Source organism: Physeter macrocephalus, chromosome 4 (genome assembly GCF_002837175.3).
Source record: "Physeter macrocephalus isolate SW-GA chromosome 4, ASM283717v5, whole genome shotgun sequence".
Classification (NCBI taxonomy): Eukaryota; Metazoa; Chordata; class Mammalia; order Artiodactyla; family Physeteridae; genus Physeter; species Physeter macrocephalus.
Genome location: NC_041217.1, coordinates 92,471,398 through 92,488,636, shown reverse-complemented (window position 1 = coordinate 92,488,636; position 17,239 = coordinate 92,471,398). Strand labels below are relative to the sequence as shown.

The window sequence follows — 17,239 nt, the reverse complement described above, 5'->3', positions numbered from 1 at the left end:
GTGTCCGGAGCCTGTGCTCCGCAACTGGAGAGGCCACAACAGTGAGAGGCCCGCTTACCGGAAAAAAAAAAAAAAAAAAAAAAAAAGCAAAACAAAACACTGAGGAACAAAGAAAATATACTATATATTCATTTATGCATATTCCCCCCAATGAATACAGTATGAGACTTTTTCTAGTTTCATTTAAATTTAGCTACAACAAAGAAGCTGAGACAAAAAAACCCATAAACTTAAAAGGTACCAAAGTACAAGTGATGATCCCATTTTACAAATAAACTGTTTTCATTTCCTATACCTATAAAAGTGAGTCAAAAAGTGAAATTGCAATAAAATGCAATAAAAATGTATCATAGAAACTGTCAAATGATGAAATGATCAAATGGTAAAAGACACAGGAAGAGTGGATAGAATTTGTAACTAGCTATTAAGAGATCTGAACTTTAAAATTCCTTCTATCACTCATAATTCAGAAAGCAGATGTACCCAGGGTTAGAAAGTATGGCCCCTACCTTTCTTGGTTACTCTCATTTCTTCCTATTTCTCCTCCAAATTGGAGTATGGCAGATAGAGATAGCCAGTATTTAGTGAGAACCTGTAATTTCCAAGATATTATAATATACTTCTCTTATAATTTTGTACAATGAAAATTTTACAACATGCACAAAAAAGAGCAAATAGTATAATGAATTCCATTTGCTTATAGCTTTAGCAATCATCATTATTTTCCTAATCTTGTTTTATACATTGCTGCCCTCCCCATTTTTTGTGCTACAGTATTTTAATGCAAATCCCAGACATGTTATTTCCACTGTAAGAACTGCCCAACTGTGTTAGAAGTTACAAATGAAGCATGTTTTTTCATTACTTGAGAACAAGTTCTACTAAAGACAGTGCAACATAATAGTCATATATGAAATGTATCACAAATTTCTAGAAAACATGATATATTGCAGTCTATTTGATTTCAACAAGTGCCTATTATTGCCTATTAGTGCCTATTATTAGTGCCTATTACTGGGTTGGGAGAATATCTGGATTCCAAAGCAACTTTTGAACTGGTTTTCTTGGATAAGTTGCTTAACCTTCATAGCACTGTTAATTAGGGTTCTTTCTATTGCAATGACATTTACTAAGTTTAGCCAAAGCAAAAGAAGAAATTTATTTGGAGGATGTTGGGGTATTCAATGGAATAAACAAGCATTGGGCAGAGGCTCAGGGATAAAGGGGTCGGAGACTTGAGTCCTGATGGGTCTCTCATATCTGCTTCTCTTTACCAGTTTTAGCCTTCTATCTTGTTGCCAAGAAGATTATTTTCCTAAAGGATAGAAAGCACAGCTGCTAACAATTTTATAACTTAGACCTTATCAAAATCTAACAATCTTTGTAAGATACCAACTTCTGGAACAATCAACTGTGGCCAGGGTTAAAATGAAATAAACTAAGATGAAAAGTAGAAATCATGTGGATGGAATGGGTGAAATACAGTTCCCAGGAAATCTGGGGGAGAGGATGTTGTGCAAACAATCACATACACATCCTGTAGGGGGACTAAATGATTTTATCTGTAAAATGAGATCTTTGAATTGCATGATTGCTTAGGTACCTTCTAATTTCTAATATATAACTCTTTTAAAGTCCCTAAATATACCTGAAGGAATGTTGTTGCTTTGGAAGAGCAGTAGGAACTACAAATTAATAATAAAATGTCCCATAATGTGAGTTTATCCAAAGTTCAAGACTATAGTGTGTCATTCTTAAGCATGTATCTTAAGGTTACAGGTCATTAATATGAAACTTTAATAAGAGAAGAAACCAAAAGCAGATAATTTCATTTTGTATTAAATGTATCTTAACTGTGTTGTCATACTGACATTCCCCACCCATAAAACTTATGGTGGAGTAAATTAAAGAACAAGAAACTTTTTATGTAAAAACAAAGAATTTGTTTCTCATTGCTGATATTTCATATTTTGAAGTCCCAGGTTTATCATATAGGCTTAATGCTCTCAACATAGCCTAAAAATTTATGAAGTTTCACCTTAAAAGACCAGTATAAATATTTTTTTGGTTTAGATATTTTATTTTATGTTATTTTATTTACTTATTATTCATTGAGTGTCCAGTGAATATGTTAGGCTCTGATAAAAAAATATATCTTCAATGTAGATATTATTAGATATTATTTATTTATTTAATTTTAGTATAAAAATCTCCAATCATATGCAAAAATAGAGAAAATAATGTAATAAACTCTTATATATTTTCACCCAGCTTCAACCCAAACACTTTCTGTCTGCCAGTAACAATGCAGAACTCCCAGCTCTCCTGGCAAAGTGTTGTCAGGGAAAACCGGTTTCATCAGAATGTTTAAATAAAATCCAGAATCTCATAACATAATACAAAAATGTCCATGTTTCAATAGAAAATCAGTTATACCACAAATGAGAAAGATCTAAACAATTAAGAATGGGATATCAATAGATGACAACAATGAGATGAAAGAGATGTTAAAATTATCTGACAACATTTTAAAGCAGCCATGATAAAAATGCTTAAGCAAGCAACTAAAACACACTTAAGTGAAAAAAGAGAAGGCTAAACTATATGAGGCAAAAACTGATAGAACTCCAAGGAGAAATAGATGAATTCCACTATCATAGTCAGAGTCTTTACTTCCCCTATATTAGAAGTGGACAGATCCACTGTCCAAGCACAAAACCATTTCATAGTTGATCTCAACAACACCATCGACCAACTGGATATGATTGGCATCTATAGATTACCTCATCCAACAACAGTAGAATACACACTTTTCTCAAGCTCCCATGGAACATTCATTGAGATAGGCCACATTCCAGATTATAAGATACACCTGAAAAATTTAAAGAATAGAAAACTACAGACCAAAATCTCTCACAAACTTAGATGCAAAAGTCCTAAACAAAATATTAGCAAATTAAATCCAACAATGTATAAAAAGAATTATATGCCACGACCAAATGGGATTTATCCCTGGCATGCAAGGCTCTTTCAGCCATCACAAATTAATTAATGTAATTCAGCACATCAACAGGCTAAAAATGAAAAATTATCATTTCAAAAGATGCAGAAAAATATTTGGCAAAATCGGACACACATTCATGATAAAAACTCAGAGTATTTTAGGAATAAAGGAGAACTTCCTCAACTTGATAAAGAACATCTAGAAAAAAACCTACAGCTAATATCATATTTAATGATGAGAAACTAAAAGCTTTCCCACAAAGATCAGAAACAAGGCAGAGATGTCTCCTTTCCTCATTCCTTTTTGACATTGTTCTGAAAGTCCTACCTAATACAGTAAGACAAGAAAAGGAAATAAAAAGTATGCAGATTGGAAAGGAAGAAATAAAACAATTTTGTTCACAGATGACATAACAGTCCATGTAGAAAATCCAATAGAATTTTTTAAAAACCTCCTGGAACTAATAAGCAGTTATTGAAAGGTTGCAGGTTTTAAGCTTAATATACAAAAGTCAGTCACTTTCCTATATACCAACAATGAACAAATGGAATCTGAAATTAAAAGCACAATATAATTTACATTAGCACACCCCCAAAATGCAATACTTAGGTATAAATCCTACAATATATGTACAAGATCTATAAGAAGAAAACTATAAAACTGATGACTAAAACAAAAGAACTAAATAAATAAACTAAATTTATCATGGATATCATGGATAAGAAGAAGTAATATTGCCAAGTTGTCAGTTCTTCCCAACTTGATCAATAGATTCAATGCAATCTTAAACAGAACCCCAGAAAATTATTCTGTGGATGTTGACAAACTGATTATAAAGTTTATGGGGAGGCAAAAGACCCAGAATCACCAATACAATATTGAAGGAGAACAGTTGGACCACTGACACTACCTGAGTTCAAGATTTACTATAAAGCTACAGTATTCAGGAGAGTGACATTGGGGAAAGAATAGACAAGTCGATCAATGGAACAGAATGGAGAGCCCAGGAATAGACCCCTGTAAACATGCTCAAATGAACTTGAAAAAAGAGCAAGGGTAATTATAATGGTACAAAGTCTCTTCAGCAAATGGTGCTGGAACAACTGGACTTCATTAAAATTAATTGATAACCTGAACTTCATTAAAATTAAAAGCTTCTGCTCTGCCTAAGACTATGTAAAGAGGAGGAGAAGCTAAGCCACAGATTGAGAGAAAATATTTGCAAAATACACATCTGATAAACAACTGTTATTCAAAATATACAAGAACTCTTAAAATGCAACAATAAGAAAATGAAAACTCAAATGACCTCGGGTATGGAAATGCCTTTTTAGATACCACACAAAAGGAGCAATCCATGAGAGAAATATACCCGAATAAAAAATGAGCCAGAGACCTTAACAGATACCTCACCAAAGAGGATATAAACATAGCAAATAAATATATGAAAAGATGTTAAGTAATCAGGGAAATGGAAATTAAAACATCAATGAGGGCTTCCCTGGTGGTGCAGTGGTTAAGAGTCCACCTCCCAGTGCAGGAGACACGGGTTTGAGCCCTGGTCCAGGAAGATCCCACATGCCGCGGAGCAACTAAGTCCGTGCACCAGAACTACTGAGCCTGCGCTCTAGAGCCCACGAGCCAGAACTACTGAGCCTACCTGCCACACTACTGAAGCCTATGCTCCTAGAGCCCGTGCTCTGCAACAAGACACTCCACCGCAATGAGAAGCCCGTGCACTGCAACGAGGAGTGGCCCCTGCTTGCTGCAGCTGGAGAGAGCCCGCGCACAGCAACGAAGACCTCATGCAGCCAAAAATAAATAAATTAAATAAATTAATGTAAAAAAATAGTGTATATGTGTCAATCGCAATCTCCCTAAAAAAAAAAAAAAAGAAAAAAAAGAAAAAAAAACAGCAATGAGATACCACTACTCATCAAAATGGCTGATATCCAGAACACATGACACCAAATGCTAGTGAGGATGTGGAGAAACAGGAACCCTCATTCATTATTGGTAAGAATGCAAAATGGTACAGATAGTTTGGAAGACAATTTGACAGTTTCTTACAACACTAAACACATTCTTACCATATGATCTAGCAATCACACTCCTTTGTATTTATCCAAAGGAGTTGAAAACTTTTGTTCACACAAAAAACCTGTACATGCATGTTTATAGCAGCTTTATTCATAATTGCCAAAGCTTGGAAGCAACTAAGGTGCCCTCAGTAGGTGAATGGATAAATAAGCTGTGTTACATCCAGACAATGGAATATTATGCAGCATTAAGAAATGAGCTATCAAGCTGGGAAAAGACACAGAGGAAACTTAAATGCATATTACTAAGTGGAAGAAGCCCACACTATATGATTCCAACAATATGACATTCTGAAAATGGTAAAACTATGGAGACAATCAAAAGATCAGAGGTTGCTGGGGGTTGGGGTGGTGAGAAGACTAGGCAGGGCATAGATGGACAGAATTGATTTAAAAACATGACCCAACTCTGCTTTGTCTATAAGAAACTCATTTCAAATACAAAATTTACAAGGTGTTTTAAAGTAAAAAAAATGGATAAAGATATAGCATGCAAACCTTAATTAAATGAAAGCAGGAGTGGCTTTATTTATATCAAATAAAGTAAAAATCAGAGCAAAGAAAGTTACTAGAGACAGAGAGGAACATTATATAATAAGAATGTCAATCAACCAAGAGGACATGTAATTATAAATGTGTATACATCAAACAACTGATCTGCATAATATGTGAAGCAAAAATTAATATAACTGAAGGAGAAATAGACATATGTGTGATTATAGTTGTAGACTGTACCTCCTCCCTCAACATTTGATAGAATAAAAAGAATATCAGAAATTATATAGAAAAAAATCAACACCACCATCACATAACATTCTAATCAACATTTTTAGAGCACCCAACCAACAACAAACTATACATTCTTTGTAAGTGTCCATGGATGGTTGATCATATCCTCATCCACAAAGTAAACCTCAACAAATTTAAACTATAGAAATTATAGAGTGTATTCTCTGAATTCAGTGGAGTCAAATTAGAAGTGAATAACAGAAAGATAACAGGAAAATCTACAACCATTTGGAAACAAGTCACATTTAATAATCCATGGGTTGAAATGAAACTCTCAAGGAAAAAAATATACATTCAATTCAATTTATTAAAAAATACATTGAACTGAATGAAAATAAAAATACAATACATCAAAATTCATGGGATAAAACTAAGTCAGTGCTGAGATAAAATATTCTCAATTCAATAATCTAAGTGTCCACCTCAAGAACCTAGAAAAAGAAGAGCTAAATAAACTGAAAACCTGCAAAAAGAAGGAAATAATAAATATAAAATCAGAAATCAATATCATTAGAGAAAATAAAGAGCTAGTTCTATAAAAGATAAATAAAACTGAAAAATTATAGCAATGCTGACAATGAAAACAAAAGACACAAATTACTAATATCAGGAATGACATAGAGAATGAAACAGACCCTGCAGGCATCCAAAGGATAGGGGAATACTATAAACAGGTCTGTACATATACGTTTGACAACTTAGGTAACATAGACTTGTTTTTGAAAAACACCATTTACAACTCACCAAATATGAAACAGATAATTCGAATAGCATGATAACTATTAAAGAAATTGAATTTATATTTATAAAACTCCCAATAAAGAAGTCTCCAGGGCCAGATGATTTCACTGGAAAATTCTAACAAATATTTAAAAGAGAACTAACATTGATTCTACATAATCTCTTCCAAAAAGTAGAAGAGGAGAGAATATTTCCCAATTCACTTTTGAAGGACATATTACCCTGATACTGAAATCAAACATAAAGAGTACAAAAAAAGAAAAAAGAGAGAGAGAGAGAGAGAGAGAGAGAACTGCAAACCTATATTTCTCACAAATATATACACAAAAATCCTTAATAGTGTATCAGCAAATGGCATTTAGCAATACATAAAAATCATTATGTATAATGACCAAGTGGGATTTATTTCAGGGTTAAAAGGCTGGTTTAATATTTAAAAATTAAGCACTGTGATACAGCATATTAAACAGATTAAAAAAGAAAAATCACATAGACATATAAATCAATGCAGAAAAGGCATCTCACAAAATTCAGCACCCATTCATGATAAAAAAAATCTTAGAAAATATGAATAAAGAGGAAGATCTTCAACTTGATAAAAAATCTTCAACAAAAGTTTACAGCTAACATACTTAATGGTGAAAGATGGAATACTTTCCCCTTGAAATCAGAAACAAGGCTAGGATGCCCACTCTCACTATTCTTATCCAACATGGTACTAAAAGTTCTAGCCATTTCTGTAAGGCAAGAGAAGAAAAGGCATATAGATCATAAAGGAAGAAATAAAATTGCCCTTATTTGCAGATAATTATGATTGTCTACATAGGAAATTCTAAGGAATCTACCAAAAATCTTCTAGAAATAATGAGTTCAGCAAAGCCACAGAAATCAAGATAAACATACAAAAATCAGTTGTATTTCTATATACTAACAATGAACAAGTGGGCAACAAAATTAAGAATACAATATCATTTACAATTTTTTTTTAAACTTGTGTAAATCTGACAAAACATGCTCAGGACATGTATGGTGAAAAAAAACACAATGTTAATAAAATAAATAGAAAAAATATCTAAATAAATGGGTGGTCAAACTGTATTCAAATGTTGCAAGATTCAAAATAGTAAACATATCAATCTCTTCAAATTGATAAACAGGTTTAATGCAATTCCTATTAAAATTCCAGCAATACATTTTGTAGATATAGATGATATCATTAAAAATTTATATAAAAAGGCAAAGGAACTGGAATTGCTGAAAACTGTCTTGATAAAGAAGAGTAAAGTGGGACAAATCATCTTTCTGACTTCAAGACTTTTTATGTAGCGCATTAATCAAGACTCTATGGTATTGGTGGAAGTATAGACACATTTAATGTCTATTCAGTGCAACAAAATAGAGTATTCAGAAATATACCATGCCCAACAGATTTTTTTAAAAATTTTTATTAGAGTATAGTTGTTTTACAGTATTGTGTTAGCTTATACTGTACAGCAAAGTGAATCAGCTATACATATATATATATCCCCTCTTTTTTGGATTTCCTTCTCATTTAGGTCACCACAGAGCACTGAGTAAAGTTCCCCGTGCTATACAGTAGGTTCTCATTAGTTATCTATTTTATACATAGTATCAATAGTGTATATATGTAAATCCCAATCTCCTAATTCATCCCACTTCCCTTTCCCCCTTGATATCCATACATTTGTTCTCTTTGTCTGTGTCTCTATTTCTGCTTTGTAAATAAGATCGTCTATATCAATTTTTTTCAGATTCCACATATATGGGCTAATATACGCTATTTGTTTTTCTCCTTCTGACTTACTTCACTCTGTATGACAGTCTCTAGGTCCATCCATGTCTCTACAAATGACCCAATTTCATTCCTTTTTATGGCTGAGTAATATTCCATTGTATATATGTATCACATCTTCTTTATCCATTCCTCTGTTAATGGACATTTAGGTTACTTCCATGTCCTGATTATTGTAAACAGTACTGCAGTGAACATTGGGGTGCATGTGTCTTTTTGAATTATGGTTTTCTCAGGGTATATGCCCAGTAGTGGGATTGCTGCATCATATGGTAGTTCTATTTTTAGTTTTTTAAGGAATCTTCATACTGTTCTCCATAGTGGTTCTATCAGTTTACATTCCCACCAACAATGCATGAGGGTTCCCTTTTCTTCACACCCTCTCCAACAATTATTGTTTGTAGATTTTGCACAACAAAGGAAACCATAAACAAGACGAAAAGACAACCCTCAGAATGGGAGAAAATATTTGCAAATGAAGCAACGGACAAAGGATTAATCTCCAAAATATACAAACAGCTCATGCAGCTCAATATCAAAAAAATAAAGAACCCAATCAAAAAATGGGGGGAAAACCTAAATAGACATTTCTCCAAAGAAGACATACTGATGACTACAAACACATGAAAAGATGCTCAACATCACTAATTATTAGAGAAATGCAAATCAAAATTACAATGAGGTATCACCTCACACCGGTCAGAATGGCCATAACGAACTGATTTTTGACAAGTGTGCAACTGAGTGGAGGAAAGAGAACCTTTTCTACAAATGGTGCTGAAGCAATTAAACATCGACAGATGAAAGAGAAAGAAAGAAAGAGAGAAAGAAAAGAAAGAAAGAAAGAAAGAACGAAAGAGGGAGGAAGGGAAGAAGGAAGCAAGGAAGGGAGGAAGGAAGGTAAGAAGGAAGGAAGAAAGAAAGGGAAAGGAAAGGAAAGGAAAAAAAAAAGAAAATCATCTAAGATGGATCCAGGACCTAAATGTAAAATTTAAAGCTATAAAACTCTTAGAAAAGCATTAGGAGCAAATCTTCAGGCTCTAGGGTTAGGCACAGAGACTTTAGACATAACAACAAAAGCACAATACATGAAAACAAAATATGATAAATTGGGCTTTATTTTAATCAAAAAGTTTTGGTCTGGAAAGTCCCTGTTAAGAGAATGAAAAGATGAGCTACAGAGTGAGAAAATATTTACAAACCGTATATCCAAGAAAGGATTATTATGTAGAATACATCAATATATAAAACTCGAGTACAGAAAAAAGAAAAAAAGCTCCAATTAGAAAATAGGCAAAAACATGCAGAGAAATTTCACCAAAGAGGATACACAGAGGGCAAATAAACACAGGAAAAGAGTTTAACATCATTATCCATTAGGGAAATGCATATTAAAACCACAATTAGATATCACTAAATGTCTACAAAAATGTCAGAAACAAAAGAATAGTGACAGCACCAAATGCTGGTGATGATGCAGAAAAACTGGATCAGTCATATATTGCAGATGAGAATGTAAATTAGTACAACCATTCTTGAGAATAGTTTGTTAGTTTATTATAAAATGAAATATGCAACTACCATATGATCCAGCAATTTCACTCTTAGGCATTATGCCAGAGAAATGAAGAGTTATGTTTACACAAAAACTGTACACAAATATTTATATCAGTTTTATTCCTAATGGACAAAAACTAGAAACAACCCAGAGTGTCCTTCAACTGGTGATTAGTTAAATGAATTGTGATACATGTATCACAATAAACTATTGATACAGTCACCAACCTGGATAAACCTCCACAGAATTATGCCAAGTGAGAAAAGCTCTTTATGAGACATTCTTGAAATGACAATATGATAGAATGAAGAACAGATTAATGTTTGCCAAAGATTAAGGCATGAGGGAATTTAATGTGGCTATAAAAGGGCAATATGAGAGATCATGGTGGCGACAGAAATGTTCTGTATCTGGACTATATTAATACTAATATTCTGCTTGTGATATTGTATTATAATTTTGCAAGATGTTACATTTGAGAAAAATTGGAAAAAATAGTATACAGATCTCTGTATTATTTCTATAACTACATATGAATCTATAATTATCTTAGAATAAAAAGTTTAATAATTTAAAAAACCCTGACAATAAGAAATCTCTCCCTTTGAAAATGAAACCTGATTTCTTTGTTGTTTTACTTTCAGGAAGAAGCAATATAGTATGGGCAAGCTCTTTTAATTCTATAGCATTCATTTGTTATTATCCTTGATGGGGTAAAAATGTCAAAACTATTTTTGCATCTACTAATGAATAACATTATTATTAAAGAGGTTTGGATTTTTGTTTTTCCCTGTTGAATAAAGGTAAGGAAAAGGTGATTCAAATGAATTAGAAATAATGACATTTTGTGTATGTTTATAGTGTTCTTTGCAATACAGAGAACATCACAGTAGCAGAGTTTTATGTAGTAAATAGGTCACTGGGAATTCTGTATACTTCCAGAATGGAACTGTAAGTCATCTGCATTTTTTCTATTAAATTTTATATGTAGAACATATTATAAAATTCTATTTGTGTCACAAAATTCTATTTGTGTCACTAGCATTATGTAGTTTGATAATTAGTCATTTCTTGAATAACAAAGCTCAAGAAAATGCCTTGTATAAAATCTACTGAGAATTTATCGTTTAAAGTATTTGGAGCCTTAAAAATATAAATTAGAATTAAACCATTGCATTTTCCAGACGTTTAAGACCCTTCAAATTATACTTGCCAATGAATCAAAGTATTAAATCTATTTCCACCTCTTTATTTTATGTTTGAGGCTCAGAGACCAAATGATTTGTTTAGTGTCACAAGGTTAAGGAATGTCAGAAGTGGTCCTCAGACCCTTCAAATTATACTTGCCAATGAATCAAAGTATTAAATCTATTTCTTTATTTTATGTTTGAGGCTCAGAGACCAAATGATTTGTTTAGTGTCACAAGGTTAAGGAATGTCAGAAGTGGTCCTCAGATACTACTTTTATTATCTTTTAAAATTCTTTCTGGGGCTTCCCTGGTGGCGCAGTGGTTGAGAGTCCGCCTGCCGATGCAGGGGACACGGGTTCGTGCCCCGGTCCGGGAGGATCCCACATGCCGCGGAGCGGCTGGGCCCGTGAGCCATGGCTGCTGAGCCTGCGCGTCCGGAGCCTGTGCTCTGAAACGGGAGAGGCCACAACAGTGACAGGCCCGCTTACCGCAAAAAAAAAAAAAAAAAAGAATTCTTTCTGGACCCAGATTTTTGTATTATCTAACTTAGAATCCTTTCTGGACACTTTTGGTTGTTTTATTAGAATTTAATGTATATCTAAGAATTTTTCATAAATTACTGTTGTCTTAATACTGCAAATTGAGAAGCATTTTGAATAAAACATTTGATGACAAAAAATGAATTATCCTCAAAAGGGCACAGAGAAGATGGTCATTGGTTTAAAATAATAGGGAATTTATAAAATACTTAGTGGGGTTAGGTTGATAACTTTATTATCATTATTAGTTTAGTATCTGTTTCCAGATGCAATTTTATTTTTATGGTGATGGAATTATAACAAAGAAAGATTGCTTTGGAGGTAAAGTTAAAATAACTGAGTATTTGGTTCAGAGTTCATAAAAACTCTGCATGAAAGGACATTTTAAAAACGTAAAATAGTTCCAGAATTGCAAAATCTAAAAGTAAGCAAAAGAGAGTCTCCCAAGAGTGCTTATACATTCATTCCATGCCCCACAAACCTTTTCAAAAGATGTGAAAGAAGGGTGTGGAGAAGCCCTGCAAAACACAGGTGGCAACACTAAGGAAGTGAGGAAGGCTGTGGAGATTGCTATTTGCCTTGGGAACGGCTCTTCTTATTTGAACTGATTGAGCTAATCAAAAGGCAAAACTCAGTAGGACTTTTCTCTCATTTTTTAACTCAAGGAAAAAACATTTTAAGAGCAGCTTTTTCCCACCTTTGCATATAATCAGACAAGAAGAGAGCTAAGGGCATTGCGGAGCTTAAGCAAAGTAAATAAGTGGTTCTAATACTTTTCAGAATATTTGTCTATGTCATTAGATGCTTCATGTCCATCCAAAGATGGCTTCTTTCCTATCTCAAAGAAGGAACTACCAGCACTTTCACAAGGTTTACCTTGGATGCCACTTAACGTGTTTTAAAAACTTTTTATTGTGAAATAATTTTAGACTTACAGATAAGATACAAAAATAGAACAAAGAATTCACCCAGGTAAAATGTCAAATGTCAACAATTTACCTCATTTGCCTTACCATTCTGTCTTGTGTCTCTCTGTATGCGTGAGTGCCTGTATATAAATGTGTATGTATGTGTGTATGTATGTGTATGTGTGTGGTGTGTGTGTGTAATGTTTTCATCTGAACCAATTGAGAGGAAATTGCCATTTAATCCATTATTCTTGTATGCTTCAATATTTCCTAAAAGACTAGGACACTATTGTCTGTAATCACAGTACAATCATTAAAATCTGAAAATCAACACTGATATAATACTATCAACACACACTCCATTCGCATTTTACCAATTATCCCAATAACACATTTCATAGCAAAAGAAAACCACATTTTTTCTCCATATTCGGGATCTAGCCCAGGATTACATACTGCATATAGTTGAGATGTCTCCTGAGTTTTTTCAATAGTTCCTCAGCCTTCTCTTGTCTTTCATGACTTCTAAGGTTTGAAGAGTATAAGCCAGTTCTTTTGTAGAGTGTTCCTGATTTTGGGTTACCTGATATTTTCTCATGATTAAATTCAAGTTTTGCATTTTGGTGGGGATATTAAAGAGGTGATTCTGTGTTTTTCTTTACATCGTAACAACATGATTCTTGATTCCTTGCATTACTGGTGATGTTACCTTCTATCACTTGGCTAAGGTAGTGTTTTGCCAGGATTCTCCATTGTAAAATTACTATTTTTCTCTTTATAATGAGTAAATATTTTGCCACTTGTATACTTACTTAAATATCTTTGTCCTCAGCAAAATTTTACCCAGTCATTTTGGTATTCATTAGTGATTCATTCTTGCCTGAATAAATTATCATTATAATAATTTACCAGTTGTGATTTTTCTAATTCTTATACATTTATTAGCTGTCATTCTTACATAAGGAAGAACTTTCCCTTTCCCTTCACTTATATATATGTATGTATGTATTTATATACGTGTGTATGTAATGTATCTATGCTGATATCAGCATGGGTTAGAAATTAGGGGGAAAATTCAGAGTAAAAATCTGAGGACTGTCTACTAGACTGGACAGTATATACAAATATCTCGGGTTGACTGCTTGCTCTTTTAGATTTAGTACAGCTTAAAAACATATATAATTATTTAACTTTATGTCAAACATTAGCTTTAGAAATATAATATTTCAGATTGTATTTATACTCACAAGGTAAAATGGATAAAGAGGTTTCTCTCTCTCGACAAATAAAATTTTTTAAAAATTACTTTCATTTGAACCAGCCAGATCAGTGATATCCAATAGAAATACAATATGAACTACATATGTAATTCCAAATGTTTTAGTAGTCACATTAAAACTATATAAAGAAAAAATTTTAATTAATTTAAATAATACATTTGTTTACCTAATATATTGAAATATCATTTCAATATCTAATCAATATAAAACTTATTAATAAGATACTTTACATGTTTTTCCTATTAAGTCTTCAGAATCCTATAGTTAATTTACACTTACAGCACATCTCAACTCATACCAGCCACATTTCACTTTTAAGTGCTCAGATAGCTACATGTGGCTGTGGCTACTGGATTGGAAAGCACAGATCTAGATAATTGAAAGATTTTTAAAATCTAGAATATATAGATACTTGTTTCAGTTATCCACCTTATTTTGCATGTGCAGGAAGTGTTATTTAAAAATAGAAAAAGTAGAAAGCATAGTAAAGCTATAATAATAATACTATAAAAATTCCACTAAAGAATTTATCCTCAGAACACTGTAAGAATGAGATTAATAGAAATATCTATAATGGATTAAACTGAATTGAATGATTAAATTAAACCTTTTTAAAAAATACATATTTTATTACTATTTCTGTGTATATTAGTTTGTCCAAAACAAAACTATGTTTTAAATCAGTTTCTTAGTGGACTTCTATGACTATAGTCTTGCCACTATGAAATACTAGTTTTCAACATACCTATACTATTTCCCAAGTCCTTGAGTAAAAAGTGCATACATATACATATATACAGACGCACAGACACATACATATATGCATAAGAAAATCTGTACCTATTGAACCCTCTTACCAAAATATATCCCTTGTCATTACTTTAGTATTAAATGATTTATAAATAAAACTGTCATTAATTTTAAAATGGTCCCACTTACATTTAACTTAGACTAGGATCAGTGATGTTGAAAGAGCATGTGGGAACCGATATAGCCAACTTATTTAGTAACAGGCAGCATCGTAACTATACTAGCTCATTTATCGATGTAACTCATTTAATTTTCACAGAATCTTATGATTAGCCATTATCACAATTTATAGTCATTTTACATATGAGGAAAGTAATGCACAAAGAAGTTAAGTAACTCCCCCAAATTTGCACAGTTAGTGATTGTTATATCTGAAAGCCTTTGTTTAAAGGCTGTCTAAAACTAGTCCAAAGAAGCCCTGACCACCTCAGGTAAGATGAAGCAAAGAATGAGGTTGAATAAATTTACCTTGCACAGAGACTGTATCTGGTACAAATGGAAGGAGAGAAGCTGGACTTCATGCAGAGATGCAAACAACCCTGATAAAATAATTTAACCAGTCCATACATTTAACAAATATGTATTTCTCTTTGCTAGGCACTGGAGTACAGTGATGCATAAAACATATGAGTTTACAGTTGAGGAGAAATAGGGGAAGAAAGCAAATACAGTCTGCCCTCCATATCCCTGTGCTCTGCATCCTTGAATTCAACCAACTACAAACCAAACATTTGAAAAAAAAATTCCAGAAAGTTCCAAAAAACAAAACTTGAATTTGCCACGAGCTGGCCACTGTTTACTTGGTATTTACATTGTATTTACAACTATTTATACAGAATTTACATTGTATTAGGTATTATAAGTAATGTAGAGATGATATAAAGTATACAGATAATGTGCATAGGTTATATGCAAATACTATGCAATTTTATGTAAGGGACTTGAGCATCCTTGTATTTTGGTATCCTCAGGGGATTGGTTCCAGGGCCAGGACACTGTGAGATGACTGTAATTATAATGCAATATAGAAAGTGCTCTCCTAGGAATAAACACAAAATGATATGAGAATATAAAAAAATATACTTAACACGGCCTTAGACATTAGGGAAGGCTGAAAGAAAAGCTGTTGAGTCCTGAAGAATTACTAAAAGTTGAATTAATGATTGGTAAATATATTTAAAGAAACCTACAATATTACTTTCTTCAGGGTAACATCTCCACGTGGATCGGCTAGATGCATCTCAACCTCAAGATATGATTAAAGACAACTATGATGAAATCAAACCTCAGAATCTCATGTGGAAGGGCAAATGAAGAAGTGTTAACTGCTGAGTTAGTATCTACTCTGTAGCAGGTGCTGAATGTGCTCTCTATATATGACTTCTACATTCCTTTCTTATGTATGTGCAATGAAGTTTCAAAAGGGTAGTTAACTTGACCAAGATTAATGCGGCAGAGCTCTGACATCAAATCGTCTGATTCTTCTTTTTCAATTGAATACTGCCTCCTTCCTTTCTATAAAATAAGGTAAACTGCCACTTGAGAGAAAATGATTTGCTTACTACTTTGAGGTATTCACAGAAAGATAAGAGGCTTATAAAATATTCAAACAAGTAACATTTTTGAAATAGTCACTAAGGAGTTTCATCATATATATTAATTATATATATAATAATATTTAATTTTGAAAAACAATGAATTTTTGTGGTATACAAAGCTCTTTCATTTCTCTTTTCTCATTAGCTAGCATAAGTAATTACAGACAAGGTAATGTTAGTCCCAATTTGGAGATGAGAATGCAGACATCTAAATATATCACAAATTTAAAACATTCAGATATATACTCAGCATATCCATTGATACCTTTTTTCAGATTCAGATTGTCCAGATTCAGATTTTTCAAGATATTCTGTTCTTGTTTAACTGTTTTATAATTTTTATTTACATATTATTTTTGAAAATTATTTATAATTAGAAGTAAAGTTAAGCTTAACAAAATGTTTGGAATGTAGCAGTAGGCAACTCAAGGATTTGTATCAATAGCCAGCATAACTTTTTATTAATAATTTAAAATGATTGTATTTTTATAAAGACTAACTTGAAAAATATTAAATCTTGAATATGTTTTTATTTAAGCAAGCCTTTACTAGAAACCATAGAGACTTACATTATGGAAGGTGTGCCAAACGTTCTCTGAATCTTCTGTTGTGGATGATCACATTATTTTATAGATGAAACTTTCCAGGGATTTTTTTGCAGAACTGATGTATTTTTCTGATGGATTCTCTTGTTTGTTTTTCTGGGATATATTACTCAACTAGACCAAAAAATAAACTAGAACAGTTCAAATAACTCTTTTGTTAAAACTGAATTTATATGAAATCAAATATCAACTTGATAATATAAGATCAAAGTAAATGGTTTTCAATTTTTTTTTTTTTTTTTTGCGGTACACGGGCCTCTCACTGTTGTGGCCTCTCCCGTTGCGGGGCACAGGCTCCGGACGCG

General features: G+C 32.6%; 1 protein-coding gene across 17 annotated transcripts in view; it reads left to right on the top strand.

Moving 5' to 3' along the window:
• The window catches only part of LOC102984370 (pancreatic alpha-amylase), a 126,932-nt gene that overhangs the window by 59,933 nt on the left and 49,760 nt on the right, over positions 1-17,239 (top strand). For 6 of the 17 annotated variants that reach the window (XM_055084402.1, XM_028489051.2, XM_055084410.1 and 3 more), the window contains 2 exons: positions 10,649-10,807; positions 15,939-16,258. The exons of 2 other annotated variants lie outside the window; for them this stretch is intronic. In XM_055084402.1, the coding sequence (XP_054940377.1) occupies positions 10,649-10,713 (65 nt within the window). In that variant the 3' untranslated portion in view covers positions 10,714-10,807; positions 15,939-16,258. Of the gene's footprint in view, positions 1-8,189; positions 8,249-8,850; positions 8,954-10,648; positions 10,808-15,938; positions 16,259-17,239 lie in introns of those variants that run through there. 9 more of the 17 variants (XM_055084412.1, XM_055084414.1, XM_028489057.2 and 6 more) reach the window with 5 other exon arrangements.